The sequence below is a fragment of the Carcharodon carcharias genome, chromosome 3, assembly GCF_017639515.1.
Source record: "Carcharodon carcharias isolate sCarCar2 chromosome 3, sCarCar2.pri, whole genome shotgun sequence".
Classification (NCBI taxonomy): domain Eukaryota; kingdom Metazoa; phylum Chordata; class Chondrichthyes; order Lamniformes; family Lamnidae; genus Carcharodon; species Carcharodon carcharias.
In genome coordinates, this window is record NC_054469.1 from 12,403,919 (window position 1) to 12,431,427 (window position 27,509).

Genomic DNA, 27,509 nt, shown 5'->3' on the forward strand with positions numbered 1-27,509 from the left:
CAGCCAAGAAGTTAATCGTTATTTCTTCATGTCCTCAGACTTGCTGGAAAAATCCCGTGTTGTATTCCAGCAGCCGGGGGAACGCAGTTACCACATTTACTATCAGATCCTGTCTGGGAGGAAAAAGGAACTTCAAGGTAAACAACATCATGAGTGAGGGATCAATATAGTTATGATTTTGTAACCACACATTTTTAGTTAAATATAATTGTCCGTCAATCTCGTGTTCATATCCCTCCATGGCCTCGCCTGCTCACTATCTCTGTAACCTCCTCCATCGAGGACTCTGCGTTCCCTCAAACTCTGGCCTCATGTGCATCTCCCACTTCCTTCACTCAACCATTGGAGTTTGTGTCTTCTACACCCTAACTCTCTAAATCTTGCTTCTCCTTTAAGATGCTCCTTAAAACCTCTCTCTGCCCAAGCCTATCTCCTTCTTCTTCAGCTCATTGTCAATTTTTGTCTGATTGCATTACCCACATGTAGGGGGAGGGGCGATGGCGTTAGTGGTATTATCACTGGGCTAGTAATCCAGAGACCCAGGGTAATGCTCTGGGGATCTGGGTTTGAATCCCATTGCGGCAGATGGTAGAATGTGAATCCAATAAAGAACTGGAATTAAAAGTCTGATGATGAGCAGGAAATCTGGCCTATGTGTGACTCCAGAGCCCACAGAAATGTGGTTGGCTCTTAAATGGCCACTCAGTTGCATCAAAACACTATAAAGTCATGAAAAAGGAACGATACTGGACGGACCACCCAGCATCGACAACAGCAATCTCAGCCCCATCGCCCCTGCAAAGCTCTCCTTACTAACCTCAGGAGGCTTATGCAAAAATTGGGAGAGCAACAGCCTGACATAGTCATACTCACGGAACCATACCTTACAGATAATGTCCCAGACATCACCATCACCATCCCTGGGTATGTCCTGTCCCACCGGCAGAACAGACCCAGCAGAGGTGGCAGCACAGTGATATACAGACAGGAGGGAGTTACTCTGGGAGTCCTCAACATCGACTCTGGACCCCATGATGTCTCATAGCGTCAGGTCAAACATGGGCAAGGAAACCTCCTGCTGATTATCATGTACTGCCCTCCCCCAGCTGATGAATCAGTGCTCCTCCATGTTGAACACCACTTGGAGGAAGCACTGAGGGTGGCAAGGGCACAGAATGTACTCTGGGTGGGGGGAATTCAATGTCCTTCACCAAGAAAGTCTCGGTAGCACCATTACTGATCGAGTCCTAAAGGACTTGGCTGCTAGACTGGGTCTGCGGCAAGTGGTGAGGGAATCAACAAGAATGAAAAACATACTTGGCCTCATCCTCACCAACCTGCCTGCCACAGGTGCATCTGTCCACGACAGTATTCGTAGGAGTGACCACCGCACAGCCATTATGGGGACAAAGTCCCGCCTTCACATTGAGGATACCCTCCATCGTGTTGTGTGGCACTACCACCATTCTAAGTGGGATAGATTTCAAACAGATGTAGCAACTCAAGACTGGGCATCCCTGAGGTGCTGTGGGCCATCAGCAGCAGCAGAATTGTACTTGATCACAAGCTGTAACCTCACTGTCCAGCATATCCCCCACTCTACCATTACCATCAAGCCAGGGCATTGATCCTGGTTCAATGAAGAGTGCAGGAGGGCATGTTAGGAGCAGCACCAGGCATACCTAAAAATGAGGTGTCAACCTGGTAAAGCTATAACACTGGACTATTTGTGTACCAACCAGCATAAGCAGCAAGTGATAGACAGACCTAAGCAATCCCACAAGCATTGGATACTGCAAAGGCTAAGGGCCCTGACAATATTCTGGCAATAGTACTGAAGACTTGTGCTCCAGAACTTGAAGCACCCCTAGCCAAGCTGTTCCAGTACAGCTACAACACTGGCATCTACCCGGCTATGTGAAAAATTGCCCAGGTATGTGCTGTACACAAAAAGCAGGACAAATCCAACCTGGTCAATTATTGCCCCATCATTCTACTCTCGATCATCAGTAAAGTAATGGAAGGGGTCATCATCGAGCAGCACTTGCTTCGCAATAACCTGTTCACTGACACCCAGTTTGGGTTCTGCCAGGGCCACTCAGCTCCTGACCTCATTACAGCCTTGGTTCAAACATGGATAAAAGAGCTAAACTCCCGAGGTGAGGTGAGAGTGACTGACCTTGACATCAAGGCAGCATTTGACTGAGTGTGACATCAAGGAGCCCTAGCAAAACTGGCGTCAATGGGAATCAGGGGGAAAACTCTCCACTGGTTGGAGTCATACCAAACACAAAGGAAGGTGGTTGTGGATATTGGAGGTTAATCATCTCAGCTCAAGGACATGACTGCAGGAGTTCCTCAGGGTAGTGTCCTCGGCCCAACCATCTTCAGCTGCTTCATCAATGACCTTCCTTCCATCATAAGGTGAGAAGTGGGGATGTTCGCTGATGATTGCACAATGTTCAGCACCATTCACAACCCCTCAGATACTGAAGCAGTCCATGTCCAATTGCAGCAAAACCTGGAGAATACCCAAGCTTGGGCTGACAAGTGGCAAGTAACATTTGTGCCACACAAATGTCAGGCAATGTTCATCTCCAACAAGAGAGAATCCAACCATTGCCCCTTGAAGTTCAATGGCATTACCATCACTGAATCCCCCACTATCAACATCCTGGGGGTTACCATTGACCAGAAACTGAACTGGACTAGCCACATAAATACTGTGGCTACAAGAACAGGTCAGAGGCTAGGAATCCTGCATGAATTACTCACCTCCTGACTCCCCACTGCCTGTCTACCTACTACAAGGCTCAAGTCAGAAGTGTGATGGAATATTCAAGAAACTTGACACCATCTAGGACAAAGCAGCCCACTTGATTGGCACCATATCCACAAACATTCATTCCCTCCACACCGACGCACAGTAACAGCAGTGTGTACCATCTATATGATGCACTGCAGTAATTCACCAAAGCTCCTTAGACAGCACCTTCCAAACCCATGACCATTAACATCTAGAAAGACAAGGGCAGCAGATAGATGGGAACAACACCACCTGGAAGTTCCCCTTCAAGTCACTCACCATCCTGACTTGGAAATATATCGCCGTTCCTTCACTGTCGCTGGGTCAAAATCCTGGAACTCCCTCCCTAACAGCACTGTGGGTATACCTACACCACATGGACTGCAGGGGTTCAAGAAGGCAGCTCACCACCACCTTCTCAAGGGAAATTCACAGAATCACAGTATAGAAGAGGCCCTTCGGCCTATCGGTTCTGCACAACACGTGAGAAACACCTGACCTACCCACCTAATCCCATTTACCAGCACTTGGCCCATAGCCTTGAATGTTATGTACTTTTTAAAGAATGTGAGGCAACCCACCTCCTCCACCCCCCAGGCAGTGCATTTCAGACCGTCACCACCCTCTGGGTAAAAAAGCTTTTCCTCACATCCCCCTTAAACCTCCTTGAACTTGTGTCCCCTCGTGACTGACCCTTCAACTAAGGGGAACACCTGCTCTCTATCCACCCTGTCCATGACCCTCATAATCTTGTACACCTCGATCAGGTCGCCCCTCAGTCTTCTCTGCTCCAATGAAAACAACCCAAGTCTATCCAACCTCTCTTCATAACTTAAATGTTTCATCCCAGGCAACAGCCTGGTGAATCTCCTCTGCACCCCCTCCAGTGCAATCACATCCTTACTATAATGTGACAACCAGAACTGTGCACAGTACTCCAGCTGTGGCCTCACCAAGGTTCTATACAACTCCAACATGACCTCCCTACTTTTGTAATCTATGCCTCGATTGATAAAGGCAAGTGTCCCATATGCCTTTATCGTCACCCCACAAACATGCCCCTCCGCCTTCAGAGATCTATGGACACACACACTAAGGTCCCTTTGTTCCTCAGAACTTCCTAGTGTCATGCTGTTCATTGAATACTTTCTTGTCAAATTACTCCTTCCAGAGGGTATCACCTCACACTTTTCAGGGTTAAATTCCATCTGCCACTTATCTACCCATTTGACCATCCTGTCTATATCTTCCTGTAGCCCAAGACACTCAACCTCATTGTTAACCACCCGACCAATCTTTGTGTCATCCGCAAACTTACTAATCCTAGCCTCCACATAGTCATCTATGTCATTTATATATATGACGAATAATAGGGGACCCAGCACAGATCCCTGTGGTATGCTACTGAACACTGGCTTCCAGTCGCTAAAGCAATTAGGGATGGGTAATAAATGCTGGCCCAGCCAGCGAAGCCCACATCCTGTGAATGAATTTTTAAAAAATGTGCCCGGGTTTGCAGGTCTGTGTTACTGCATCAAATGCAGAGTTCCTGAACCGTCCACTCGGCAAGAACAGATCCCAGCACAAATCAAAAGTATCTAAAACAAACCAGGAATGATTACCATCCATCAGCAAAATAAAGGCAAGAATCAAACTCATTCCACCTTTCTGTTCCAGACATCCTGATGGTCTCCACCAAACCCCTGGACTATCACTGCTGTTCTCAAGGTGTAATCACAGTGGACAGACTGGACGATGGTGCCGAGTTAATGGCGACTGATGTAAGTATGATCTGCTCTGATTTTACATCCCTCATTTTTTCTTTCCTCTATCAAAGTGACCCTGATGTGAGAGAGCCTCCACGACAGTTAAAATCCACGGTATAAGTTCTACATAACTGATCGGGATCTTGCATCATTTTGTCATTTTGTTGTATTTGTATATATATATTCACAGAATCATAGAATATTTACAGTTCAAAAGGAGGCCATTCAGCCTATCTAGCCTGCACCAGTGCAGAAGGAAGCCATTCAGCCCATCTGGTCTGCACTGGCTCCCTGAAAGACCTAGTACCACTCCCCTGCCTTAACCCCATAACCATGCACATTCTCTCTTTTCAGATAGCGATTTTAAAGTGATAAAGCCTTAGTAACCTTGAGGAACTGTGAGGTAAACATCCATACAATCTAATTGACTTCTATTGTCCTCTGGAGTTGCCCACAGTACCTTCCCAGGGCAACAGGAGAACAGTAATAAATGTGATGTTGCCCCCATCCTGAGTATGACATGTCTGCAGATTAGGAAGTATCTATTAGGTGCCCCAGCCATCGTGAGGGGCGGTGGTGGGGGGATGGGGGGGTGGTGGTGGGGGGAGGGGGTGGGGGGGGGGGGAGGTTTGGACTTTTTCCTGCTAATCACGTTTCACATGTTTATACATAACAGCAATCGATTGATTTCATAGCTCCTAAAGTTAGAGTTAAAATAGGGACTCAGGAAGCAGAAATGATGGAGGTAATGGTACAGCATCTGGGATTGGAAGGAGAAAAAAGTGAATCCTGATAGCAATTCGGTGGAGTTAGCTAGAAGTCAGTTGCAGATGAAGCAGCTTGAGATAGAAAAGGAAAAGAAAACTGGAATTGGAAGAAAAAGAAAGAACAAAAGAAATTGAAATGCAAAAGCTTGAGCTGGAGTTTCAAAGAGAGAAAGAAATCAAACATCATAAACTGGCTAGGGAAAAGCTTAGGGTATGAGCTCAGATGAGGAATCGAGTCCCACTCCGAGCTTTGATATGACTTAAAGTCTTCATCTGTTGCCTAAATTGACAGAAGACAGTGTTGAGAGATATTTTGTCTCGTTTGAAAAGATGGCTACCAAGCTAAAGTTCCCAAAGGAACCATGGACTCTACTTTTGCAAAGTGTTTTGGTCGGGAAGGCTGTGGATATATATTCTAGCCTTTTGGAAGAACAATCTTCAGATTGTGAGGTAGTTAAAATTGCTGTACTTAATGCTTATGAGCTTGTCCCTGAAGCTTATCAGATGAACTTTCGGGCTTTAAAGGAAATACCAAATTAAATGTTTATAGAATTTGCTAGAGAGAAGGAAATGTTATGGAACCAGTGGTTTTGATCCCTGAAGTTAGAACAAAATTTTGAGAATATGAGGGAGCTAATAATAATAATAGAAGAATTTCAAAACAGCACCTCAATAGCTGGTCACATCTGGAAGACCAATGGCTTTCTAAGGTACAGGAAGCAGCAGTTTTGGCAGATGGGTATGATATCTCACATAGACAGCTTGGGGACAACTGATCTCCATCTGTAAACCTGCAGGAAGTCTAGAGGAACAGATTCTAGCTTCGTGTCAAAGGCAGACGATGTTCCAATCTGGAAAAGTGATAGTGTAGAAGGTAAAAATGATGTAAAGAAACCAGTGTGCTTTTATTGCTGTAAGACTGGGCATCTCAAAGCCCATTGTTGGAAGCTGAACGGTAAGTCTGTAGCAGTAATGAGAACTCTTAAGGAGTCTTTAGAAAAGGCTGTACCAGAAAAGGAAATAGATATTAAAACAATAACAGTGGTACAAGTGAAACATGGTCCCTTAGAACCTACTAGAAAAGGGGATATGACAGGAGATAGTCAAGGTGATGCTTCCTTAAATACTTCTAAAGTGAGTCAGGTTACTGGAAGTTTTAGAGTTTTTGTTTCGAATGGAGAAGTGTTCTCTTTACTTCTCCAACCAAACAAGTTAACATTTTGAGAGACCCTGGGGCAGATCAGTCAAACATTGATGGTGGCTGATGATATAGTTTGATTTCCAGATGGGCTGATGAAGGAAAAAGCATTAATAGCATTAATGATTAATGGGATTTATGAATCTTTTCCCTTGTGTAAGGTCAATTAACAAAGTGACTTAGTAAACAGAGTTGTTACAGTGGGAATTTTTCCTAGTTTACCTATGGAAGGGGTAGATTTTATATTGGGTAATGATTTGGCTGGCATAGACAGTAATGTGGTGACAATTGCATTGCAGCAGATGCTTGATCATACTGCGAAACTCCTTAAAACATTACTGTGGCCAATCATGAGAAGCTTGTATGAGAAGATAACGAGCAATTGCAAGGAAATCTGATTAGTGCGGAGAAACAATGTTCACACACGAAAGATAAGTTTGTCATTGCAAAACGAGAACTGATGAGAACACTTGAGCGTCAGTTATTAGTCCCTAACCGGATCTCACCAACAATTTGGGGTCTGGCCATGGATCAAAACAGAGGGTAAAAAGAGAAATATTCCCATCTATCACCCTGCACACTCAATAAAGTATAAATTCGCTCAGAAGGATCTCAAACCTTCTTGTTTGAAGGGCCGCTTTTCAAATGGATTAGTAATCACAGAGTCCCTATCTAAATTATAATAGCACGTAATGCTCATAATACCTGGGTACACTGTTATTTCAGTGCTTTGAATTTAAGTGGAATGTCGTTCTTAATAATTAGTGCGCTGCCCTTTGGGTATCAGTCTGCACTGTGTTCCGTGTTGTTCCTCCCCCTGGCCGCCACTCACTCGCACACTACTCAACCGTCCCGCTGACCCACTGGAAAGTCTCTTCAGGCGCCCAAGAAGCCAGTTTGAGAAACACTGAACTAAAAGGTTAAAGGCAAAATAGAAACCCGTCGTCAATTAACCTTTGTTTTTTTGTTTATTAGCATGCTATGGACATCTTGGGCTTTACTACGGAAGAGAAATACAACTGCTACAAAATGGTGGGGGTGATCATGCATTTCGGGAACATGAAATTCAAGCAGAAGACCCGAGAGGAGCAAGCTGAAATAGACGGAACAGAAAGTGAGTGGGCGATATTACCCCGATACTGATCACCCAACAGACAGGCTTGATGGGAGGCCTCCTGTTTTCAAAACCTTCTCCAGCTCGTATGGCTGCTCTGATCTACATGGTTAGAATGATCAGAGTGCTTGGGTCAGTCTTCTTGTCATCGCTGCGGGGGTCCTGTCACACGAGTAGCACCCCTAACTAAACAACTTTGACTGAAGAGAACACAGACCAGAAGCTGCCACAAGCGGGAAACTGATAAAATTCAACTCCTTAACCATCAAGAGATGAGTTTTAACGGAAGTTCCCTGCCTGCCACAAATAACAATCCTGAATAAATCGTTGAAGTGGAGGAATACAGGAACATCCTGGCGTCAACGGGAAATGAGGGATACAGGAACAGGAGTGAGCTATTCAGCCCCTTGAATCTGTTGCACCATTCAAATTGATCATGGCTGATCTATACCACAAATCTGCCTTAGCTGCACATAACCATAGTCAACAGAAACTTAGATATTAAAATCCTGAAAAGTTCCAGTTGTCTCAGCAAAACACATCTTTTTGTGGAATGGTGGGGGTGGAATAGTTCTAGATTTTTACCACCCCTTGTGTGAGAAGGTGCTTCCCGATTTCACCCCTGAATGGTCCAATTCTACTTTCAACATTTTAAGATGAGACAAACTTCAATCTCAGCTGATTAGATTCCAGTCTGTAACTCACTCCCGGGTATCTATTACTCTATATATAAACCACCCCGAACCCCTTGATTAGATTCCAGTCTGTAATTCACTTCTGGGTATCTGTTATTCTACATATAAACCCCCCGAACCCCTCGGTTAGATTCCAGCCTGTAACTCACTCCCGGGTATCTGTTATTCTATATTTAAACCCCCCAAATGCCTCGATTAGATGCCAGTCTATAACTCATTCCTGGGGATCTGTTATTCTATATATAAACCCCCCCAAACCCCTTGATTAAATTCCAGTCTGTAACTCACTCCCGGTATCTATTATTCTATCTTTAAACCCCCTGAACCCCTCGATTAGATTCCAGTCTGTAACTCACTCCCGGGTATCTGTTATTCTTTATATAAACCACCCGAACGCCTCAATTAGATTCCAGTCTGTAACTCATTCCCAGGTATCTGTTATTCTATATATAAACTCCCCGAACCCCTCGATTAGATTCCAGTCTGTAACTCACTCCTGGGTATTTTTTATTCTATGTATAAAATCCATGAACCCCTCGATTAGATTCCAGTCTGTAACTCACTCCCAGGAATCCATTATTCTATAGATAAACCACCTGAACCCCTCAATTAGATTCCAGTCTGTAACTCACTCCTGGGTATTTTTCATTCTATATATAAAACCCATGAGCCCCTCGATTAGATTCCATTCCGTAAGTCACTTGCGAGTATCCATATTCTATATATAAACTCCCCGACCCCCTTGATTATACCACTGGTTAACGTTTTCAAAGGTTTTATACTTACTTCAGGTGGGCAACCATGTTGTATGGAAGTTGCTTGGTGAATTCTGGGGTGATCTGGCACAGGAACCCAAGCCCCAAAATCTATCCACTGAACAATCATTTGGTGCCAGAATTCAGGCTGATATGGGCCAATTTCTCACCCATTGCCCCTGTCTGACTAGGGCCTTCCTGGTCAGTGTGACTCAGTAAAACACTGTAAGCTTGCTTACCTATATGACCTGAAGCATGTGAAAGACAGCATCTCAGACAGTGCAGCACTCCTTCAGTTCTGCACTGGAGTGTCAGACTGGTTTATGTACTAGGGCCTGGAGTTGGACTTGAACACATAACCATCTGATTCAGAGGCAAGAATGCACCCCACTGAGGCAAGCCTGTCACTGTAAAACACTTGCTATAAATTTCCTGAATTTAGTAAAACTTTAACTTTGTAAATAAAGTGAAATATACAGCCTGACTTATTCTCTGTCCCCCCCCCTCAATGTATCTAATTCAGCAGGCCTATCAGAATGACCCTCATAGAGCTTGAAATGGCTGGACTCATGATTTTCCCCAGTGGTCATGACCTTAGCTAAAGCATTGGACCAAGCAAAGGCCAAGAGTTTCTAATCTTGGAGACAGCTAAAGAATCCAAGGAGTGACGATGTGCCACTCGCACAGCTCCTAATCTGCTTACAAGATTCCACATCCGCAACCTCTATGGCCACTCAAGCACAGTGGCAGTGGTGTGTACCATCTACAAGATGCACTACAGAAACTCACCAAGCTTCCTCAGACAGCACCTTCCAAACACGTGATGTCAACACATAGAAGGATAAGGGCAGCAGATGGATGGGAAAGCCGTTAGCTGGAAGTTGTCTTCCAAGCCGCACACCATCCTGACTTGGAAATATATCGCCGTTCCTTCGCTGTCACCGGGTCAAAACCTTGGAACCCCCTCCCTCAGAGCTCTATGGATGTCCCTACGCCACAGGGACTGAAGTGGTTCAAGAAGGCAGCTCACCACCACCTTTGCACGGGCATTTGGGGATGGCCAACAACTGTTGGACTTGCCAGCGATGCCCACATTCTGTGAATGAATTGAAAGAAACTGATTCAGTGCGGTGTAGAGAGAATGGTCCATGGGTGGGTCAGCAGCCTGTCACCATTGACTCATGGTCCACACTTCTGGGATTAGGGATAAAGCTACCATGAAACTGACCTTTAAATAGGTTTCCTTATTCATTGTGATAATTAGTATTCCCAAGAAATCCTACACAAATATTCACTGTCATCCCATCTTTTGTGAAAGGTGCTGATAAAGCGGCCTGCTTACTGGGAGTCCGCTCAACAGATCTCATCACCAGCCTACTGCATCCCCAAGTGAAGATCGGCAGTGAATGTGTGACTAAAGATCAGAACGTTGGGCAGGTACGTGGTGGTGAAACTCGACTTACTGGTGACGAGGTGCACTGCATGTACAATGGATACAGTCTCACTATAAAACAACTGGTCACAGGTAAAATGGACATGTGTGCACAGTACAAGGTTACAGGTATATTCTTTCATGGGATGTGGGCGTCACTGGCAAAGCCAACGTTCGTTGCCCATCCTTAATTGCTCTTGAACTGAGTGGCTTGCTTGGCCATTTCTGAGGGCAGCCAAGAGGCAACTATATTGTCTGGATCAGGAGTCACATGTAGCAAAAAAATCCAAGGAATGGCTATGTTCCACTCGCTCAGCTCCTAACCTGCTTATAAGATCCCAAATCTGCAACCTCTACTACTACTAACGCACAGTAGCAGCAGTGAGTACCATCTACAAGATACACTGCAGGAATTCACCAAGACAGCAACTTCCAAAACTGAGATGTCAACATCTAGAAGGACAAGGGCAGCAGACACATGGGAACACCACCACCTGGAAGTTCCCCTCCAAGTCACTCACCATCCTGACTTGGAAATATGTCACTGATCCTTCACCATCGCTGGATAAGGAAGGCAGATTTCCTTCCCTAAAGGGCACTAGTCAACCATGTGGGTTTTTACAACAATCAATGATAGTTTCATGGCCACCAATGCTGACGATAGTTTTCAATTCCAGATTTTTTTTTCATTAATTTTACATAACCAGCTGCCATTGTGAGATCTGAACACAAACCCCCAGAACATTAGCCTGGGTTACTAGTGAAGTGATGTTACCATTATTACGCACCTCCTCCCTCAACGGATCCGCATTGTGCCTGCACAACCTACAGGGTGAAGAAATGCTAACCAACACAGAACCTGGTTCTATGGTCAAGGATTCAACAGCAGCAAATTCAGAGAATGACTTAGGCTGTGCCATCATACGCACAAATGCTGGGTAAAATTTAACATTGAACATTACGTTTACCGGTTAATGGGACATACAATAAATTAGATTGATTTTGGCTTCCTGATGAAAATCAGGTGGGGAAGATCCCACAGCAATGAGATAATGACCGGATAATCTGTTTTTAGTGATGTTGATTAGTCGGGAAACCAAGAAGAACTTCTCTGTTGTTCTTCAAATTGGGAACTTTTATATAAGAACCTAAGGAAGTGCAGGAGTAGACCACACGGCCTGTGGAACCTGCCTCACCATTCATTATGGCTGATCTTCTGCCTTAATTTCACTTTCCCGCCCACTCCCCATATCCCTTAATTTCCTGAGAGACCAAACATCTGTCTATCCCAGACTTAAAGGTAGTCAATGATGGAGCATCCACAACCCTCGGGGATAGAGAATTCCAAAGATCCACAAGCCTTTGAGTGAAGAAATTTCTCCTTATCTCAGTCCTAAATAATTGGGCCCCCTATTCTTTGGCTACACCGCCATATCCTAGATTCCCCAGCCAGGGGAAACAATCATTCTGTGTCTATCCTGTAACAGCCCCTTCATAATCTTATTTGTTTCAATTAGATCATCTCCCATTCTTCTAAACTTTGGAAAGTTTAAACTCAGTTATTCACACTCTCAGCCCAGGAACCAATCTAGTGAAACTTCACTGGACTGCCTCTTATTTTTTAAATATGAAGACTACATCTTTGCATGGTCCCCCGGCTGTGATCTCACTTAAGTCCTGTACAACTGTAGTGAGACTTCTTTATCCTTGTACTCCAATCCACTTGCAATAAAGGCCAACATGTCATTTGCCTTCCCAATTGTTTGAGGTGCTGGCATGCTAACTTTCAGTGTTCCTTGTGCAAATGCACCCAAGTCTCTCTGAACATCAACATTTACAAGTTTCACGTTGTTTTAAAAAATGTTGTCTTTCTATTCTAACTACCACAGTGAATAACCTTACACTTCCCCATATTATACTCCACCTGCCACCTACTGTCCACTCACTTACCCTGTCTATACTTCTTTCCCCCTCACAGCTTGCATTCACACCCAGCTTTTTATCATTAGCAAACTTGGATACATAGCTCCTGGGTTCTTTGTCTAGGTCATTAGTATAGATTGTAAGTAGCTGAGTAGATTATAAGTAGTATAGATTGTTAGTAGCTGAGGCCCCAGCACTGATCCTTGCGCCACTCCAGTGGTTACAATCTTCGAACATGAGAGTGCCCCATTTATCCCCACTCTCTGCTTCCTGTTCATTAACTAATCCTCCATCCATTCTAATATATTACCCACAAATCCATGCACTCTTATCTTGTGATTAACGTTTGGGATGGTACCTTATTGAATGCCTTTTGGAAATCCAAGCACACCACATCTACTGGCTCCCCTTCATTTACTCTATTAGCTAAATGCTCAAAAAACTCTAATAAGTTTGTCAAACATAATTTTCCTTTCATAAAATCACATTGACTCTCTCTGATTCTAAGTGCATTGTTAAGACTTTGTTAAGAGTAGATTCCAGCGTTTTCCAATGACCGATGTCAACTGTAATCTTCTGTTTTCTCTCTCCCTCATTTCTTGGATGTGCTGGGACCCCTGTAAAATCTAAGGAATTTTGGACAATCAGAAGCCATCCATTATTTCCACAATTATCACTTTTATCTCCCTCGGATGTAAGCTATCAGGTCCAGCGAATTTGTCAGCTATTAGTCCCTTAAGTTTCTCTGATAATTTTTTTCCAGCGTGTAATTTGTGTGTTCTACAGTGAAGATAGACACTGAATAGTTATTCATTATCCCTGCCATTTCTTCATTCCCTATGATAGTTTCTCTTGTCCCTGGGACCAATAGGGACCAATATTTGCATGGAATTACAGAATTGTTACAGAGTAGAATGAGGCCATTTTGCCTGTCATGTCTGCACCCGCTCTCTGAATGAGCAACTTACCTAGTACCATTTCCTTGCCTTCTCCCCACAACCCTGTACATTCTTCCTTTTCAGATAGCAGTCTAATTCCCTTTTCAATGCTTTAGTTAGCCCTGTCCCCACCACATTGTCAGGCAATGCATTCCGGACCCTAACCACTTGCTGTGTGGGACAGCTTTCTATCTTAACACCTTTGCTTCTTTTACTAATTGCTTTGAATCTGCATCCTCTCATTCTCGATCATTTCACAAGTAGGAACAGTTTCTCCCTATCTACCCTGTCCAGATGCCTCATGATTTTGAATACCTCTCTCAGATCTCCCTTTAGCCTTCTCCTCTCCAAGGAAAATAGCCCTAACTTCTCCAATCTCTCTTCGTAACTGAAGTTCCTCATCCCAGGAGCTGTTCTCATGAATCTTTTCTACACTCTCTCCAATGCCTTTACATCTTTCCAAAGTGTGGCACCCAGAACTGGACACAATACTCCAGCTGATGCCAAACTAGTGACTTATACAAGTTCAACATAACCTCCTTGCTCTTGTACTCTATGCCCCTATTAATAAAGCCCAGGTTACTGTATGCTTTATTAACTACTCTCTCAACCTGTCCTGCCACCTTCAATAATTTATGCATATATGCACCCAGGCCCTCTGCTCCCGCACTTTTAGAGTTGTACCCTTTATTTTACATTGTCTCTCCATGTTCTCCCTACCAACTGAATCACTTCACGTTTCTCCACATTGAACTTAATCTGCCAGCTCTCCACCCATTCCACCAACTTGTCTATGTCCTTTGAAGTTCTACACTATCCTCTTCACCGTTCACAATCCTTCCGAGTTTTGTATATTCCGCAAATTTTGAAATTGTGCCCTGCACACCAAGGACTAGGTCATTTAATATATATATGAAAGAGCAAGGGCCCCAACACTGACCCCTGGGAAACTCCACTATAAACCTTCCTCCAGTCTGAAAAACATCCATTAACCACTATTCGGATTTTCTTGTTGCTGTAAGAGGCTCACGCTCCCGTTTCCCCCTTATGGAAGATTCTTGACTCTAGGATTCTTATAAAGGACAAAATTGCACAGACACAGGGTTTGGCTCAACCACAAACTTGTTGTTTATTTAAAATACTCTCCTAACCCCCTTAATACAAAGACCTCTAAACTAGTTTAAATGACACCACACAACACCTCAGTTGGTTAGTCTGATTTAAATCCCTCCATAATTTAACCTCGGCTCCCACCCAAACACACAAAGTCACCACGACTTATTAGAAAACCTTTACTGAAAACTCTCAGGCAAAACCATACATTTCTGTCCCAAACCTTCCTCAATTCAAACTCAAACCCTCCCCCCACCAGGATTTGGTTGTTACACTTTAAGTTGCTTTAAGACCTCAGCCCTGATACTCCTCGGATTTAGCTGATAATTTACAATCCTCCCTCGCGGCTGGTCCTTCTGGTGAGAATTGTAGGTTCGGAGCCAGGTTGATCGTCCATCGCGTAATCTGCCTCTGTGTGTTTTGTGTTGAGGTTTTATTTACAGTATTTGTGTCCAGTTTTATTGGGGGTTTTTCATATTTCACAAAGTCCAGTTGGAGGGGATTCTGATTCCATATCACTCAGCCAATTTTGTATCCATATTGCTAATGCCACTTTTATTCCATTTTCTCACGTTGTGTGGCACTGTATCAAATGCCTTTTGGAAGTCCATGTACACCACATCACCAGCGTTACCCTCATCAATCCTCTCAGTTACTTCTTCAAAAAGCTCCAGCAAGTTAGTTAAACATGATTTTCCCTTAAGAAATCCATGCTGGCTCCCCTTAATTAACCTGCATTTGCCCAAGTGATTATTAATTCTGTCCCAGATTATAGTTTGTAGAAGTATCTCCACTATCTTGTTCCTTGTTTCTTTTTTTAATGATGCACATTGTAGCTGAGCTAGCTTTATTGATAGCTCATTTTCCTAACATGAACACATATCTGCAGTGTCTGAACGCTATCAAGAAGACAGGCTCCAAGACATGCTCTCTGACATTCAGTCCCAGATCAGGTGTAAATAGTACAGATTATCTAATACTGGAGTCCACAACCACAATCAGCTATTATCATGACATTTCCCTTTTTTAATAAAAAACTTGCATACAACTCAAGTACGCAAAGTCTTTTATCTATTCTTTCTCACTCTGTTTTGATCAGTCTGTTTTGTCTTTTACTCATCCCTGTATCTCTATGGTTTCATTTCACAATTCTTCCACTGGATGTTCTGAATGGTGACAGAGATGGTTTTGAAGGACAAGGGGCCTTCTCCAGCTCTGTGTTACTATCACCCCGTGGATAGTTTTCAGGACTCTCAGGCTTTGTCTGTTGCTTCACTGGTACATATTGGTTTTTGATCTTCACCTACACTTTCTGGTTCTGAGCAGGCTTGCGTTTCATCAGTCTTCCCTAAGAATTTCCGTTTTCTCCTGTACTGTTGTCCGTTTGGGGTCTGCACTATGTAAGAACTTGGTTCTCCTGTGGCAACAGCAGGATTCCAGATCCCTTCATGCTGAGCCCTCACTGTCTCTCCCATGTTCAGGTCAGGCCTTGGCCGGGTGCCTTGATCAAAGTACTGTTTCTGCTTGTGCTGTCTCAATTTGAGCAGGTCCAGCACGCTGTAGTTCACCGGCTATGGAAATAACAGTCGGGGCCACAATTGGAAGCCTAGTTCTTAGTCTTCTCCCCATCTGGAGCTGTGCTGGAGATGATCCAATACCCTCGAATGGAGTATTCCTGAAATCCACGAGAGCCAGAAACAAAAATAGCTGGAAAAACTCAGCAGGTCTGATGGCACCTGTGGAGAGGAAGACAGAGTTAATGTTTCGAGACTAGAGTCATACAGACTCAAAACATTAATTCTGCCTTCCTCTCCACAGATGCTGTCAGACCTGCTGAGTTTTTCCGGCTATTTTTGTTTTTGTTTCAGATTTCCAGCATCCGCAGTATTTTGCTTTTATCTTAGAACCAGGTAGGGGTCTCTTCCGTCTGCCTTTGACCTTCTTCAACAGGTGTTTTAAGGTCTGCACAGTACGATCCACCATTCCATTGGGTTGTGGATATTTGGGACTTGATGTAGTTTGGCAAAACTCCCAGTCCTGCGCAATTTTGCAAAACTCAGTTTGGACTGTTATCTGGGATGAGCACTTCAGCTATGCTGTGGCGAGCCAAAATTGACTTTAAATGATTTATTACAGTGATGCTCTTCCTATCATTTCTCAGCAGCACAGACTGAAAAAAACATTGAGCAAGAATCTGCTGCTCTTCGGTACTCACTGTTGTCAAAGGTGAACAAGTCCACTCCAATTTTCTGCCAGGGCCTCTCTAGAACACTGTGTGGTTAAAATGATTCTTTTTGTCGTGATTTACTGTACTTCTGGCACACTGCACACGCATTCACCATTTCCCCAATTTGTGCTCCCATTCCAGGCCAATACATTACATCTCGAGCTCTAGTCCTGCATGTTTCTATACCGAGGTGACTTTCATAGAGTCATAGATACATAGAGGTCTACAGCACAGAAAAAGGCCCTTCGGCCTGTCGAGTCTGCGCCGGTCAAACAAGTACCTAACTATTCGAATCCCATTTCCCAGCACTAGGCCCATAGCCTTGTATATCATGGCATCGCAAGTGCACCTCCAAATACTTCTTAAATGTTATGAGGGTTTCTGCCTCTACCAACCTTGCAGGCAATGAGTTCCAGATTCCCGCCACCCTCTGGGTGAAAAAATTCTTCCTCACATCCCCTCTAAACCTCCTGCCTCTTACTTTAAATCTATGCCCCCTGGTTATTGATCCCTCCCCCAAGGGGAAAAGTTCCTTCCTGTCTACCCTGTCTATGTCCCTCATAATTTTATACACCTCAATCATGTCCCCCCTCAATCTCCTCTGCTCCAGGGAAAATAACCCGAGCCTATCCAATATCTCCTCATAACTAAAACTCTCCAGCCCAGGCAACAACCTGGTAAATCTCCTCTGTACTCTCTCTAGTGCAATCACATCCTTCCTATAATGCAGATTCCAGAACTGTACGCAATACTCTAGCTGTGGCTTAACCAGCATTTTATACAGTTCCAGCATAACCTCCCTGCTCTTAAATTCTATGCCTTGGCTAATAAAGGCAAGTATCCCATATGCCTTCTTAACCACCTTATCTACCTGTCCCGCTACCTTAAGGGACCCCGATGGACATGCACACCAAGGTCCCTCTGGTCCTTGGTATTTCCCAGGGTCCTACCATTCATCGTGTATTCCCGTGCCTTGTTTGTCCTGCCCAAGTGCATCACCTCACACTTATCCGGATTAAATTCCATTTGCCACTGATCAGCCCATCTGACCAGCCCATCTATATCCTCCTGTGATCTAAAGCTATCCTCCTTACTATTTACCACCCTACTGATTTTCATGTCATCCGCGAATTTACTGATCAACCCTCCCATATTCAAGCCTAAATTGTTTATATACACCACAAACAGCAAGGGACCCAACACCGATCCCTGTGGAACCCCACTGGACACAGGCATCCAGTCACAAAAACAAACATGGATGTGCTGCAGCATTTCTTTCCTCAGTGTAGCAGGAATTATGATCTTTTCTCCCTTGAAACGCATTCCTTTTGCTACATGAAGTTCCTCAGGAAAGTTCCAGCTCTCTTGTACAGCAGTAAGGGTTCCGCTCCAGTGTGTGGGCTGGCCAGTTTACACAATCTGCTGCAGCTCTCTCAGGGTGGCCTCGTTCTTGGTCACTTCCCTGATCTCGTCCAGTTTGGTTACAGCCACAGGTAAGTGTTTTGTCAGCATGTGAACCTGTGCTTCTGTTTCTTTAACCTCTTCCTCTGTGATGGGGAGGTATGCACAACAGAGTGTCTGCGATGTACATTTCCTTGTCCGGTTTGTATTTAACTCTGACCTGGTACTTCTGCAGATGCATTAGTAACCTTTGAATTCTTGGTGGCGCACCGTTCAGGGGCTATTTAATTGTAGCCTCCAAAGGCTTATGATCAGACTCTACCTCCACATCTTTGCCATAGATAAACTGGTGGAACTGGTGGATAAACTGGTCCAGGCCAAACACAAACTGCTAGCATTTCTTTCTCTGTTTGGACACACTGCTGCTGTGTTTCACTCATTGCCTCTGAAGCGTCTGCCACTGATGCCTCATTTTGCAAGAGGGCAGCTCCCAGGCAAGACTTTGAAGCATCCACTGAGATCTTAACCGGCTGACCGACACTGTAATACTTTATCACTGGTGCCTGGGTCAATGTTCTCTTCAGACTGGTCAAAGCTTCCTGGTGACTTTGTTCCCAGTGCCATTCCACATCATTTTGCAGAAGTTCTCTGAGAGGTTCTGTCAGGTCTGACATATTCCCAAGATAGGTCACCATTCCCAAAAGAATCTCTCCAAGTCTTACTTACATTCTGGGAGCTAGCATGTTCATGACTGCTTCAATTTTACTCTGGTCCGGCTTCAGTCCCTCACCAGTTAGCACATGTCCCAAGTACTTGATTTCATGAAGACCTATTTTTCACTTTTTCTTCTTCAACTTGAAGTTCCCTTTCTCCAGCTCTGGCCAATACCTGTCTCAGTCTGAGATCCTGTTCTTCTCATGAGGCTCCCCAGATAAGCACATCATCAATATAGGTTTCCACGCCCTCTAACCCTTCAAACTGCTGCTTCATTGTTCTGAAAGTAAACGTAAAATCCTGTATCACCCGTATGATGTGTTGACGATACAGAGACAGAAGATGTGTGCATCCAGCTTGACCTGCCAGAAACCTGAACTCGCATCCAAGACTGAATAGTATTTAGCATCAGCGAGCTTACACGTGATCTGTTCTACTGTGGGCAGCTGGTGAAGCTCTCTTTGTAGTGCCTGGCCCCTGTCTCTGGGATCCAGACAGACTCTCAGATTCCCATCTGATTTTTCTACAATGACAATTAGATTAACCCTCTTTGTCGGTTCTTCATTTTTCTTGATGATGTGAAGTTTGTCCATTCTTTCCAAATCTGCTTTCAGTCGCTCTCTCAGCATTACTGGGATTTTCCTGGGTGGGTGTATTTTGGGTGTCACAGTTTCGTCAATCTTGATGGTGTGTTCTCCTTTTAGGCAGCCAATCCCCTGGAACACATCTTTATACTCACTCAGGATTTCATCAGTGGGGACAGTCATTATACTCTTGATTAGCTTCAGATTTTCACAAGCTTTGATTCCAAGAATGGGTTTTGAAGCGTTTTTACCATTATGAATGGAAGTGCTTGAGATTGTTTTTTGTGGTTCACTTTAAGTGGGCACTTGCCTTTTACTGCACTTTTATCACCTGTATAAGTTGACAGCTTCACTTTTGTTTTAGTTAGCCGGTTCTCTTTGCTTATCTTACGTTGCAGGCTGATGGGAGTGACATTCACTTGTGTATCTGTGTCAAGCTTGGAATTCACCATCATGTTGGCAATTTTTAAATCAACTTTCCTTTCGTCTTCTTTGGAATTTGTTGTTACTGCAGCAACAAAAAGTTCAGTTTCAGTGTCTGTCACCATCTGCAATCGTGTGCACTTTCTTCAATTTACACATCTTAGTGAAGTGATTTAGTTTATCACAGTTCTTACACTGCTTTCTGTAGGCTGGACGGCTACATGGTAAATGGTCTGTTCTGCATTGGCTGCATTTAAATGTTTTGATAGCAGTTTTGTTCTTTTTACCTTCAGGCTGTCTATTTGTTCTTTCCTGTCGCTGTTTCTGTTTAAGTGCATCTAACTGCTTGACTGCGTGTGGCTTATCATCTTCCGTCATCTGTTTAACCTGGCATTTCGTTATCTCTGCTGCTCTGCAGATATTTATTGCTTTCTCCAGCGTCAGATCAACTTCTCTCAAAAGCTGTTCTCTCAGAGAGTCATTTGCGATCCCACAGATTATTCTATCTTGGCTGAGTGATTCTTCAAGTTTTCCAAATTCACAGGATTTAGCTCGTTTTTTCAGCTCAGTTGTGCACTGACTAATGTTGTCACTGCCTTGGGTGCACCTAAAAATCAATATCTTTCATACGCAATGTACTTCCCAGGGCTGCTGTAGGCTTTGAATTTTTCCATTATTTCTTTCAAATCATTTTGTTTCTCATCACTTTCAAATGTGGGCGTGTTATAGACTTGCAGGGCTTCTTCCCCTGCTACATGGGGGAAGTTGAAAGACTGTACCTGAGGGTCTTTTTTATCACTGTACATCGCTGTGAGGTAAAGCTCGAGTCACTGCCAGAACCTCCTCCAGTTTCCAGCAAAGTTGCCCTCCAAACTGAACCCTAGCAGTGATTTCAGAACCTGCAATGTTGCTTTTACTTTACTTCTGACAGCAAGTCTTGTGTCTTGTTTCTTTTTTTAATGATGCACACAGGCTGTCGACATTATAGCTGAGCTAACTTTATTGATAACACATTTTCCTAGCACGAACACGTATCTGCAGCCTCTGAACTCTATCAAGACAGGCTCCAACATGTGCTATCTGACCTTCGACCCCTGGGTCAGGTGACCCCCTATCTAGTATAGAGTGCCGTGTAGTATCTAATACTGGAGTTCACATCCACAGTCAGCTATTATGACATCCACCACTGAAGTGAAACTGACTGGCCTCTAGTTGCTGATCCCTTTTTTCAACGTTTGCAATTCTCCAGTCCTCTGGCTCCGCCCCCTAGTCTAAGGACGACAGAAAAATTATGGCCAGTGCTCCTGCAGTTCCCACTCTCACTTCCTTCACTTAGCCTTGGGTACATCTCATCCAGCCCCACGCCTTATCAACTTTACATACATTCAATACTCCTCCTCACCAATTTAAAACCCATCTAATGTCAGAGTTACATCCTCTTTCACCCTGCTCTGTGCAGCATCTTCTTCCTTGGTAAACACAGATATAAAGTGTTCATTTAATACTTCAGCCACGCCCCCCCCCGTCTCCCCGTGTAAATCCCCTTCTCAGTCCCTAATCGGCCCTACTCCTCTGTTTACCACCCTTTTACTATTTGCATACGAACATACAACCATACAAATTAGGAGCAGGAATAGGCCACTCAGCCCATCGAGCCTGCTCCGCTATTATAAGATCATGGCTGATCTGACTGTAACCTCCTGCCTACCCCTCGATAACCTATCACCCCCTTGCTTATCAAGAATCTATCTAGCTCTGCCTTCAAAATATTCAAAGACTCTGCTTCCACTACCTTTTCAGGAAGAGAATTCCAAAGACTCACTGCGCCCTGAGAGAAACAATTTCTCCTCATCTTTGTCTTAAATGGGCGACCCCTTATTTTTAAACAGTGACCCCTGGTTCTAGGTTCTCCCACAAGATGAAACATCCTCTCCACATTCACCCTGTCAAGACCCCTAAGGACCTTACGTGTTTCAATATCTCAAGCTTCTAGCATGGAGACTCCCGCGCCCGGTGGTGGGTTAAGACCAGTGGTGGTGGGACGTGGAGTTTAAGTGGGCTTTAATTGCCCACTTTAGGGCTTCAATTGGTGGCGAGTTGGGAGGGCTGTCCACGAACCTTCCTGCCCTGGACCTAATAGGGGCAGAGGCCGGAAGGCAGCTATCCTCTTGCCCAGTTAAATGCATCCCCATCACCAAACCCATCTCAAAGGGGGGCATTAAATTCCAGTCAATACAAGTGCAACACCACAACTGTTAACATCTTGTCAATTTCATTGTTACTGTTAAGAGAAACAGGTGATGGGTATTAATTGTCTTTGAGCACATATACATAGGGATGGCTGGGACACTGGGTTGTGTGGGAGGAGAGCTGTGACACTGAACGAGTCAATAAACTCCCTCAATAAAGAAAAGCTCTGTGTCTTGGTTTTGGTTTTATCAAATAGCTTCGATCAGATTAACAACAATGTGGCCATCTAGTTGTTCAGGTTACAATATGCAAATATCACATTTTATCCTACAAGCCATTGCCCTGAGATCGAGCTCTTCTCATTGATCATCACAATTTGCCTCCTGTCTCTAAGTTGGTTTTCAAACCAGCTTATTAGCCCCACGGATTTCTGGCTCCCTTAAAGACACTGGGATTTTTCTCTAACTTCCGGCAGGTCCTCTATGCCGTTGGAGCTTTGGCAAAAGCCACCTATGACCGGATGTTCCAATGGCTCGTGATACGGATAAACAAGACCCTGGACACGAAGCTGCCTAGCAAGTTCTTTATCGGAGTGTTGGACATCGCAGGTTTCGAGATTTTTCAGGTAAACCTCACGTCAGCCTTGTGTTCACAGAATCACAGAATCACACAGTGCAGAAGAGGTCCTTTGGCCCATCGAGTCAGCACCGACATGTGAGAAACACCTGACCTACCTACCTAATCCCATTTACCAGCATTTGGCCCATAGCCTTGAATGTTATGACATGCCAAGGGTCCAGAGGAGGTTCACGAGAATGATCCCAGAAATGAAAGGCTTAACATATGAGGAATGTTTGAGCACTCTGGGTCTATACTCGATGGAGTTTAGAAGGATGAGGGGGGATCTGATTGAAACTTATAGAATACTGAAAGGCCTGGATAGAGTGGATGTGGGGAAGATGTTTCCACTAGTAGGAGAGACTAGGACCCGAGGACACAGCCTCAGAGTAAAGGGAAGACCTTTTAGAACAGAGATGAGGAGAAACTTCTTTAGCCAGAGAGTGGTGAATCTATGGAATTCATTACCACAGAAGGCTGTGGAGGCCAGGTCATTGAGTGTATTTAAGACCGAGATAGATAGGTTCTTAATTGGTAAGGGGATCAAAGGTTACGGGGAGAAGGCGGGAGAATGGAGTTGAGAAACTTATCAGCCATGATTGAATGGCGGAGCAGACTCGATGGGCTGAATGGCCTCATTTCTGCTCTATGTCTTATGGTCTTATGGTGTCCATCCTATTTTTCTCTCCTTTTCCCTGAATGGATATTCCTTGTGTCACAGACAAGGTGACAATCGGGGAAAGTGTCCCCCAATTTATCCCTCAGGCTGAACAGTTCATGAATCTTCAACTTTCCTCTAAATGTTGGGCACGCTGTCACTGCTGGGAGATTTGAGAAGTGATCTGATGGCTGTTTTCAGGTTACAGGCGGCCTAGACCATGAGAAATTGTTCATCTTGTCCCAAACTGTAGAATCAAAGGAAATGGCCTGCACTTGAACTCAAAACTAATCTGTGGAAACAATGGGCCTGAACTTCCGTAGGTTGGCAATCCGACTCCGATTCCCATTCCCCTCCTAGTTCCTGACTTAGAATTCCAGCCGATCCCATTTCGCCCGACTCCGACTCAGGCCAGGCGAGAGCTGTGCAGGGCAGTGTGCTCCTGAGGCCTTCAGTCCAGGGCTGCAGAGTCAGGGGTAAGGAAACCACCCCCGCCTTTTTTTACAGCATTCGCTGCCATAAAGCAGATAGGTTTAAAGGTCCAGTCATGTTCAGAAGGTAGATTTATAGGGAAAGGGAATAGGATTGGTTGGAGGGGGGTTGCTTGGGGTCATGAGGACTCGAAACGTTAACTGTACTCTTCTCCGCCGATGCTGCCAGACCTGCTGAGTTTTTCCAGGTGTTTCTGTTTCTGTTTTTGTCTTGCATCCGCAGTTTTTTGTTTTTATCTCTGAAATTTAATAGGTTGGATTGCAAATTAGTTTTTACTATAATCACAACCAAAACAGATATAACTGATAGTAGCGGAATCAGCCACTGCATGTAAAAGATATAGTTTTTCCTGAACACCAGTATGTGTTTAATACAAATATCAGCCCAAAGCTTCCGTTCAGAGTCAGAATCTCTGTGGTCCGATTCTGATTGGACAGAAACTACCCACTTATCTACATCCATTGAAAAGACCCCGATTTCTGATGGAGGATCCTGCAGAACTCCGTCAGTGTAGGAATCCTCACAGAGAGCAGCAAAGAGAATCAGCGCGAGGGCACTAGCTGCCATCAGGTCATTTCAAATGTCCACTGGGAATGGATGAGTGGATGAATTGAGTGACTGCATAGGGCGGGTAGGTGGTGAGGTAAGTGGGTAGGTGGGTCGGAGGCTAGTCAGGTCAGGGTGGGGGCAGTCGCAGGGGTATCATGGGGGAGTTGGGTGGTGGGGGCTAGTCAGGTCAGGTGGGTAGGGGTAACAAGGAAGACAAATTTGTACAGTGCATCAGTGTTTCTTAGGGCAATACATTGTAGAATCTACCTGGGAACAGGCTATTTTAGATCTAGTAATGTATAATGAGGCAGGATTAACAAGAGATCTCGTAGTTATGGGTCCTCTAGGGGGTCGCGATCACAACGTGGTAGAATTTCAAATTCAGTTTGAGGGTGAGCAGCTCGGGCCTCAAACCAGTGTCCTCAACTTAAATAAGTGCAATTACAGAGGTATGAAGAGTTGCCTAAAGCGGGCTTGGAAAATAGACTAAGGGGAAGGTCAGTGGATGAACAATGGCAGACATTTAAGCAAATATTTCATAAAGCTCAGCAAAAATTTACCCCAGTCAAAAAGAAGGACTCGATGAGAAGGATGAACCACCTATGGTTAACACAGGTTGTTAAGAAGAGAATTCAATCAAAAACTAAGGCGTATAAAGCAGCGAAAACGAGTGGTAGGCCAGAAAATTGGGAATTTTTTAGGAAACAGCAGTGGATGGCTATAAAAAAAGGGAGAAAATTGATTATGAAAGTAAACTGGCAAGAAATATAGAAGCAAATGGCAAGAGCTTCTGCGGGTATATAAAAAGAAAGAGAGTAGCTAAAATGGAGGATGTGACTGGAGAATTGATAATGGGGAACAGGGAAATGACAGATAATTTAAACCAATATTTTGCATCGGTCTGCATGGTGAAGGACACTATAAACATCCCAAAGATATCAGATAAGCAAGGAGCTAATGGGAGGAAAGATCTTGTGACAGTCTCTATTACGAAGGACAAAGTATTTAACAAACTAATGGGACTAAAGGCAGACAAGTCACCAGGACCTGATGGCCTGCACCCAAGGGTTTTAAAGGAAGTGGCTGCAGAGATAGTGGAGACATTGGTTGAAATATTCCAGAACTCACTGAATTCCAGGAGGGTCCCAGTAGATTGGAAAACTGCTAATGTGATGCCCCTGTTCAAGAAGGGAGGAGACAAAAAGCATAAAACTATTGGCCAGTCAGCCTAACATCTGCTAGAATCTATTATTAAGGAAGAAATAGCAGGACATTTAGAAAAGCTTAACTCAATCAAACAGTCAACATAGTTTTGTGAAAGAGAAATCATGTTTGACAAATTTGCTAGCATTCTTTGAGGATATAACAAGCAGAGTTAATAAAGGGGAACCGGTAGATGTGGTGTATTTGGGTTTCCAGAAGGCATTTGAAAAGGTGCCGCATAAAAAGTTATTGCACGAGCCAAGAACTCACGGTATTGGGGGTAATGTATTAGCATGGATTGAGGATTGGTTAACACAGAGAAGACAGAAAGTCAAGATTAATGGGTCTTTTTCAGGTTGGAGAAATGTGACTAGTGGAGTGCCACAAGGACCAGTCCTAGGGCCTCAATGATTTACTATCTATATTAATGACTTGGAGGAGGGGGCAGAGTGAAATGTATCCAAATTTGCTAATGATACAAAACTAGGTGGGAAGTCGTGTTGTGATGAGGACATAAGGAATCTGCAAGGGGATATAGGTTGAGTGAGTGGGCAAAAACTTGGTAGATGGAATTTAATGTAGGAAATTGTGAGGTCATGAACTTTGGTAGGAAGAATCAAAAGGCAGACTATTATTTAAATGGAGAGACTCCAAAAAAGTGCAGCACAGAGGGATCCAGGTGTTCTTGTGCATGAAACACAAGGTTAGCATGCAGGTGCAGCTAGTAATTAAGAAGGCAAATGGAATTTTGGTCTGTATTGCTAGGGGATTGGAGTTTAAAAATAGGGAAGTGTTGTTACAACTGTACAGAGTGTTGGTGAGGCCGCACCAGGAGCACTGTGTACTGTTTTGGTCCCCATATTTAAGAAAGAATACACAGGCACTGGAGGCAGTTCAAAAGAGATTCACTCAGCTGATTCCTGGGATGAAGGGTTGATTATTCAAGAACAGCTAAACAGGTTAGGCCTTTATTCATTAGAGTTTAGAAGAATGAGGGGTAATCTTATTGAAACGTACAGGATTCCGAGGGGAATTGACAGTGTAGATGTTGAGAAGATGTTTCCACTAGTGTGGGAATCTCAAACTAGGGGACATAGTTACAGAGTAAAGGGACACTCATTTAAAACTGAGATGCGAAGGTATTTCTTCTCTCAGAGGGTAGTGAATGCCTGGGATTCTCTGCCCCAGAGAGTTGTGGAGTCTAGATCACTGAAGGTATTTGAAGAGGATGTTGATAGATTTTTGAAATATCAGGGAGTTGAGGGCTATGAGGAGCTGGCACGAAAGAGGAGTTGAGGCCTGGGGAAGATCAGCCTTGATCTCATTGAATGGCAGGGCAGGCTTGAGGGGCCGAATGGCCTACTCCTGCTCCTATTTCTTATATTCTTATGTATATTCCACATTACTCAGGCCAGATCACACCTGGAGCACTATGACCAGTTCTGGTCACCTTTATTCAAGAAAGAAGGGAGACAAGAAACAGGAAACTGTACGCCAGTTAACCTAACATCTGCCATTGGGAAAATGGTAGAATCCACTATTAAAGAGGTCCTAGTAGGACATTTAGAAAATCGTAATACAATCAGGCAGAGTCAACGTTGTGTTGTGAAAGGGGAATAATGTTTGACAATTTTATGAGACTTCTTGGAGGATTTAACAAGCAGGGTGGATAAAGGGGAACCAGTAGATGTAGTGTATTTGGATTTCCAAAAGACATTCGATAAGGTGCCACATAAAAGTTACATCACAAAATAAGAGCTCTTGGAGATGTATTAGCATGGATAGGGTGTTGACAAACTAATGGGGTAACTATGAGGTTGGCAAACTGAAACTAGTATCACAGGGATCAGTGCTGGGGCCTCAACTGTTTACAATCTATATTTACACTTTGGATAAATGGATCGAGTACATTGTAACCAAAATTAGCTGGTGATACAAAGATA

General features: G+C 44.1%; 1 protein-coding gene across 1 annotated transcript in view; it reads left to right on the forward strand.

Moving 5' to 3' along the window:
- The window catches only part of LOC121276250 (myosin-7B-like), a 212,810-nt gene that overhangs the window by 25,294 nt on the left and 160,007 nt on the right, over positions 1-27,509 (forward strand). Inside the window, exons 9-13 of the mRNA XM_041184454.1 lie at positions 39-137; positions 4,484-4,587; positions 7,513-7,651; positions 10,420-10,538; positions 22,522-22,671. Coding sequence (XP_041040388.1) covers positions 39-137; positions 4,484-4,587; positions 7,513-7,651; positions 10,420-10,538; positions 22,522-22,671 — 611 coding nt within the window. The remainder of the gene's footprint in view (positions 1-38; positions 138-4,483; positions 4,588-7,512; positions 7,652-10,419; positions 10,539-22,521; positions 22,672-27,509) is intronic.